This window comes from Alligator sinensis, unplaced genomic scaffold (assembly GCF_000455745.1).
Source record: "Alligator sinensis unplaced genomic scaffold, ASM45574v1 scaffold117_1, whole genome shotgun sequence".
In the NCBI taxonomy this organism is placed as follows: Eukaryota; Metazoa; Chordata; order Crocodylia; family Alligatoridae; genus Alligator; species Alligator sinensis.
The window spans coordinates 1,814,436-1,821,956 of record NW_005841855.1 but is presented as its reverse complement, the minus strand read 5'-3'; the positions used below and the strand labels follow the sequence as shown (position 1 = coordinate 1,821,956).

General features: G+C 43.1%; 1 protein-coding gene across 1 annotated transcript in view; it reads right to left on the bottom strand.

The window, feature by feature from the left end:
• Window positions 1-659: 659 nt before the first annotated feature.
• The window catches only part of TAF4B (TATA-box binding protein associated factor 4b), a 101,729-nt gene continuing 94,867 nt past the window's right edge, over window positions 660-7,521 (bottom strand). Inside the window, exon 15 of the mRNA XM_006016408.3 lies at window positions 660-2,413. Within this exon, the coding sequence (XP_006016470.1) occupies window positions 2,246-2,413 (168 nt within the window). The 3' untranslated portion in view covers window positions 660-2,245. The remainder of the gene's footprint in view (window positions 2,414-7,521) is intronic.

Below are 7,521 nucleotides of genomic sequence, written 5' to 3'. Positions count from 1 at the left end.
AGCAAGGAAGTTCATCTGCCTTACCCTAAAAATGCCTATAGTTATATCATTTAGGGCCTGACCCATAAAGCACTGAGGACTCCTATTGGCTCTAGTGCACTCTGCATAGGGCACAAGGAGTGCATGGGTCCCTCACTTAATGAAGCATGTAGACTGTCTGCACCACAATATCTAAGTTAACAACTTTTGTTTGGATATAAAAAGGGGGCTTTTTCTTGTTGATTAATGGTATAGTCACACACCACAACCAAGGGCTTACATGTTGGAAGTCAACAAATATAGTTAGGTGTTTTTTGTTTTGTTTGAGTCCCTACTCATTTCTATTACTAATTATGATTACAGACTGCAATGGGTAGATGCTTAACAAACCAACATGTAAAACAGCAACTTGCAGCTTTCTGTGTACATCCTGTGCTGATTACCGCATCTGACAGAACTGCATCTCATCTTACTTGAGACTATACCATTAATCAAATTTCTGACATGAGAGTGCATAATCCCTAGCATACAAGAATAATATTATCCACTTTATTATTTTTAATAAAATAATTGCTTTAATGCAGTATTTAAAATAATTTTAAACATCTGATCAATAAGATACAGTACACAAATATGGAAAAATGCTGCACTTTACATAAAAAGTAAAGCTAAGCATTTAATTATACAAAACAATTTTGCCTGATGCCATCAATATCTTGCAAACTATAGCTTCAGAGTCAAAGTACTGCTTTTTATATATATGCTTTATGTACATATAAATACATTTACAGCATTCAATTACTAACTTTGTTTGCTATTGTTCCCCACCCCCAAAAAAAGAAAAAAGAAAAAAAAAAGAGAAAAAGAAAAAGAAAAACAAACAAAGACCCACAACTGATTTGACACACTGCATTAGTAAGTGTTTGCAGTGGTCCTGGTAGAGGAGAATTTATTCTTTTTTCCCCACATTAAAAAGTTAAATAGCATGCCAAATAACCTCAGGTTTGTTTTTTTTTTCCTTAAAGAAATCTCAGCATGAAGCCATTTCATATAGTCACACCTTCCCTACCAGTTGTGTCAGGTAGCCATGCTACACAGCGCTATGTCATGGGGCGAGAAATATAGTGGGAGGAAGGGGTTCTCTCCCTTTTACCAACATAGAGGTTTTCGGACTTATTGTCTTCTTGAGAAACTAGGGTTCCCTTCACCGACCAGCAACCAGGCAACTGGTTCAACAAGTTAACATCCAAGTTGTTTCCCTATATCCCACATTATGATATTCTGCACATCTTTATGATAGCACAGGTATCAGGGTAATCAAATTTACATTCTCAGGAAAGTGAATGCTTTGCCGCTTGCAAGAACTTCTCTCTTTTTTTAAAAGGTTGTTTTGGTTTGGGGGATTTTTTGTTTTTTTACTGTACAATCTTACAATTTTTCACATTTACAATTTTTTTTGCAGTCAAGGCAGGTTACTTTTGAATTTTTGTTCCTTTTTTAAGATTTAGTTAATCTTGCTGCTATTTCAGATAACTATTAAGGGAGACATTTAGGTCTAGCTTGCTTTGTTTTTCCAGGTCTTACCAACTCTCATCAAATCTCATCTTTTCCAAACCCAGTAGACATGCAACTCATCACAGGAACTTGTGCATTTATACTCACCATTATCTTCTTCCTCTGGAGAGACTAAGAAAGAAAGAGAGGGCTCCCTCCCACCTCTCTCTACCTTGTTCTCTCTACAATAGTTTTTAGTAGTAATTCTCAAACCAAGAAACTGAATGAGATGCCGAGTCAGGCAATACACTAGCTTGTTGACTGACTGCTGGTTCATGATTAAATACATTCGTCATGCTGCACGGTGCCTATAAATTTTTTATTTGTTTCCCTAAATAAGACTGGATTAGAGGAAGGCACTACACATAGAACAGATGTTGCAGACTTTGGAGTATTGAAGCATGTGACATACATAAACTCAGTACATGTCTCAAGCCCTCAGCCTGCAAGACAGTTAAATTCATGCAGGTAGTTGGGTATTTGTGTGTGCTCAGTGTCTTCACTGGTTTACAGACTGGTTTAAGCCACATACTATTTATTAAAACCCCTCTACAGGTGCTAAATTAGATATATATATTTTTTAATCTGTAAACAAAAAGTTATCCTTTTAACGGATCATCTTCCAGAAATTGGAATTTCAGGACAGTGCAACAATGCTTCAGTGTTTTCTTTGGCAGTAGACAGCAAGAATCAAAATGCAAGATTTGAATCATCACTTCAGAAAAGCACGGTACAAGACTAGAGAATGCTTCATCTCCCTCTCTTGTTCCATGCAGAATATCAAGTCCCTGAGACAGACACGTGTTATTCTTGGACGAAGCAGCTGTTTTGTAAGGCTAAAACCAGATGATCCAAGAGCCGTTACATTTCCATTCAAGCCCTAAAGAAGCAGAGGGGAAAAAATATGTAAGGTACTTGCTTTTCAAACAGTAGTTTATTCTGAATGGGCTGAATTATATAAATCCTACAAGCTTCAGATGCTGCTGAACATGGTGCTGCTCAACCTTAAGTATGTATTTCCAAGAAAAACACATAAGCAATACATAAACCCCATTTTCAGTTACTAGTAGTTACTTTACGAAGTACCTGGCACTTGTAATTGGTCACTTCAACAGCAGGAAGAAGAAAATATGTCAAGCTAACTATAATGGCAAATGATTACATAGATTAAATGCAGACATTGATAAATAAGTACTTATAAGCAATGCCTCTCCCCTCCCCTGTTTCAGTAGAAATACACTGCCTCTTAACAGGGAACACAATTTTGTAGGGTAAATTCTGGGTTAAATGCTTACTTTCACCCACAAGCACTTATATTCTTCAAAAGTTTGCCGTCTCAAAAGAGAAAGGTATCATTGAGAATGAACTGAAGTATTAAAATATGGTAAACATGGTAAAATGAAAACTAGAGCACTTTAACAAACTACCAATCTCAGCCATTTGTCTGAGAAAGTTGAAAAACAAAAGGTCTCCTACCACATTATTCAAGGCAGCAAATATATAAAATTAAAGTATCAGCATATACAAGGAATGACTTCCTGACCTTTAATCTGCCTATCTGTCAATCAGCAGATTTTTGGGGGTATGAAAATCTGACTGGAAGGGAAATGGCAATGGTTAGCCGTTATACATTTAGACTATTACCATGAGCTTGTGTGCACAGCCACCACCCGTTCAGAAATGCCCAAAGATTTCTTATTAGGAAAAAAGGAAGATTACCGGAACTGAACAATAGAGTGGCCACTTATCTTGGAGCCAATCTGCACTATCCAGCCAGTCTCTTATCACTACTGGAGGGTTCTTGGTAATGAATGCAATTTGTACAAATACAAGTGCTCAGTCTCCATAACTTCAGCAAGGCAATGCCCGCTAGCCTCAATACCACTTGGAGATGGCCTTACTTAGATGCAATCTTAACTATATCAATTCTTACCCTAAGACAGTCCTTGCAAGAAATCAGCAAAACTATTTTGATAACTTTGCTTAGAGAAATTTGATTAAAAATATACATTAGAAAAAAACCCAGTGAAGGACAGTCTACAGCAATGAATGCAAGAGTTATTATAAAAGGAGAGACTTAACATTAAGGAGCATTTATTTGCATTTATCAACTAAGATGCAACTCCCTCACCCAGAGATAAGACAGCTTGGTTTGCTAAAAAAGCAGCTGTTATTCTCAACTATCAACGCGCACAGTATTCAGCACCATTTCATTTGTTGTATAGTCAATACTATTTAAAACTATGAAATGCCATCATTTGAAACTTTCAGTTTGTTAAATGGCTTGGAACAAATGTGCGTGTGGGGAAGACTGCTGGCCACGTAGCAAAAAGAGGGCACTGCTGTCATGGTAAGACATAAAAGGGTCACAGTTCAAGTTTGTCATATGACAACCCTGAAGGATCCAGGGAAAAAGAGCGCTCCGCAGTGCAGCTGCCAGCACAGGGTTGAAAACGAGGTCAATCCAACAGGATGCAGCAGAAGGCCTGAGGCAATGTTATAAATGAAACAAACCCTAAGGGATTTTCAGTAACCCAACAGCAATGTCCTTTATAATTCAAGGAACTTTATGGAGGTGAAAGTATTCTCGCTCTCCAAATAATTATTAGACTAGAAGTCTTACTTTAAAAAAAAAAAAAAATTTAAAAGTCTCAATCTTGTTCATTTCCTTGGGAAAAAAAATGGGCCACACCAAGTCCCAAAGTTTGGTTTGAGACCTGTCAGTGCTGCAAGGAGTTGCACAAAGCAGGAGTCCTAAGCTGTCTGCATTTGTGGGGCTCTCCCCTCCTGAAGCATAAATTAAATTGATAATACTTTCTGAAAAGCCTCAAGTCCTTGGAAATCATGCCCAGTGCATCCTTCTACTTGAACACATTATGCCATAATACAGTTTCCAGAAGGCAAAAAACCTTTATGGATACTAGTCCATTTTAGAGAGATGGCAAAAATCACATTTCCAATTTCAATAAGCAGCTGGCATCAACATGACTATCAAAAAGAGAATCAGAGTGGCTTGCAAACTAGCTGTTTGATACCCAAGCTAGTCATTAAATTCTCCAGGTTTATTTCCCCAAAAGTTAAGCCCTGCCCCCTGACCTCCCATCAAACCACCCCCTTTCCAAAACCCCTACAAAACACATACTTAAGCCACTACTGGGCTTCCACAGTCTTTTGGGCCCAGCAAGATACGAACCTAAAAAGAGTTAACTGTCAGGATGGCAAAAGGAATTAAACTGTTGGGGAATTCATCTAACACAATACACTGGGTTGCCTACAGCACAGACTCCCTTTGAAGTATCAGCAAACTGCAGAGAACATCCTAGCAGATCCTCAAACGTGCATCATTCCAATTCCCTATCGTCTTTGCTCCTCCCCACTCGCATCAACTTTGACCTAATTTTGCTTTGAACTATGGGAGAAGTGAAAGTGCTTGTACTGACACTTAACCTTGAGTGTTTTGCTTAAAAAAAAAAAAAAGCACAACCACTCACACAAACACACATTTAAGAAACCAAAACCAACAAGGACTCTGTGTTTACATGCTCCTGTAGGCATAGGAGCTGCATTGGGCTAATCACACCAGTTGTCTGCATCTAGCATGTATTCCAGTTCACAGTTAATGCTAAAGACTTCTTCAGTTCAGGAAGACTTGGTTCTTGGCTCCCACAACAGTAGAAGACCTGAAGTTTCACTAAACAGCAGAGGGGACACTGTTAACTGCCCTAGCAAAGGTCAAGGCTTCTTCTGCTAGGCAATGTATGGAGGAGGGGGGGAGGAGGAGGAGGACGACGACGACGACAATGACGAGGAGCAACTCTCTCTCCAAAAAGCTTCACTCACAGTTTCGGCCAAAACTACGATGGAGAAACAGATTAAAGCAACTTGCCTAAAAAACCCAAAAATCAGGATGAGAATCTAGGACTTCTCATGTCCAGTCCAGTGAGCAATGCTACCTCTTCCCTGGGAAATATATTAGAACAAACATGCCATTTGCAGAGCCACTGATGCAAATTAAATACCAAAATTCCTTTGGGTTCTGAGAAAACACAATCCTCCTTCCTGCTAAACTCAGATGGCAATCTGAGTTAATACAATAAATATATTATTTATTAAATATGCACAGTGAAGTCTGGCTCACCCACTCTCAATTATGAATTATTTTGTCAGTTCGAAGTGCAGGGAAAGAACTAGAATGGCACAAATCTCAGGTGGATAGGGGTTTGAGGCAGGATGACGAAATTATGGAAAGTTTTCACTGACAGTTATAAGTACATTTGTATCAGTGAAATAAACCTAAAAAAAAAAATCCATTAAGTGAATTTGCCAAAAACACTAAAGGTTCTCTGTGCCAATGACAGAACTAAATATGACCTAATGCCTCATCAGAATAAGAGCCTTACTTAGCTGTGAAGACCAGATACTACCATCAAACAGAAGGATAGAAGAAACCCAAGTACCCAGACAAAGGGCTTTATCCCGGGAACAGGCCGAGGCAGTGATCTCCAATCCCCACCTACTGCAGACAGGGAAGAACATAAGCAAAGCACGTTTAGATAATCCTGTAGCTACGCTAACTTGAGTTAGATGAATGCAGCTTAATGACTTGCTCCACCATACACCATAACCTTACTCCAAGCAGCCTTTATAATGCTCTCCAGGCTGGGACCCCAGCCCAGGACCGAGAAAACAGAAGACAGGACAGAGCTGTCCACTCCTATAGCCTGAGAATTATGCATAAACTAGGAACCTACCAAATTTGTAATTTTTGCTGAAACTGCAAAAATGGCTGGGGGTGGGGGGAGAAGAGAGAGTGCTGCAAAACAGAAAAAGGGAGGAAGGCCTGGCATCCTGCAGCACAGGGGAAGGGAAGGGGAGATTTTCACAGCTGTGCACAGCTACTCTCCACCCACGCTTCTGATTAGACCAGAAGTCCCACCCCTCCCCAGAAAGCGACAGGTGGCCAGGGATTTCCAGGGCCATATAGCCATCTCTCAACCTCTAGGGAAGGGAAGGACTTCCAGGGCCCTTGGCCACGGATGTGCAGATGCCTGCTCCGCTGTGAAAGTAGCAACCAGCACCGTGCTTGGATTGTGAAACGGGGGGGGGGGGGGGGGGAGGGGGCAGGAGCCCCAAATTTCATAGGTCCCCATACATAACCAGAAAATTGTCAATTTGCAGGGCCAGCACCAGCAGGGCCCAGCTGTAGGGCCAGCACCAGCAGGGTGCAGGCTGGCAGGGGTCTGTGGAGCCAGGTTGGGCTGCACCAGTAGGAAGAGTGGGGAGCTAGCCCAGCTCCATAGAGCCCCTGCCGGCTGGGACCCCACGCTCCTGTCACTCTGCTCTGGGCCCCGCCAGCACTGGGCCCAGGACACCGGTGCAGGCCCCATGCTCCCGCTGGCTCCCTGCCCACTCACTCCCAGTCCCCCCCAGTCCAGCAATACAGGTGGGGGGCAGCGCACAGCCTCGACCTTCTGCTCGCTGGCAGGGAAGAAGCCCCATGGCCAGCGCTCCCTGCTGCAGGTGCTCGCAGCCCACGTGGGGCTGTCTGGAGCAGGCACAGGCAGCCCCATGCAGGCTGCAAGTGGCTACAGCACAGGGCGCTGGCCATGGGGTGAGCAAAGGGCCGCTTTTCCCCACACTCAGCACCGGCTTGGAACCTGGCCCCCACTGCCAGCCTGGGCTACAACCCGGCTCTGGGCTCGCCCATCCGTGGCAGCAGCTGTGGCCCCCCTGCTTGCCGCGCTGGGCAGTGTTGGCTGCCGCTGCCTGCCCGGAGCTTGTGTGCTGGGCAGCCCAGGGGTGGCAGTGGCAAACACTGCCCAGTGCGGCAAGCGGGGGGGAAACAGCTACTGTCGCCACATGCAGCTCCGACTGGCAAGCCCAGACCTGACGTGGGGCCCAGGCTGGCAGTGGGGCCGGGTCAAAAGGTAGTGCTGAGCTCAGATGGGGGGAAAGCGGCCCCCTGCCCACCCCACGGCCCCAGCGCCC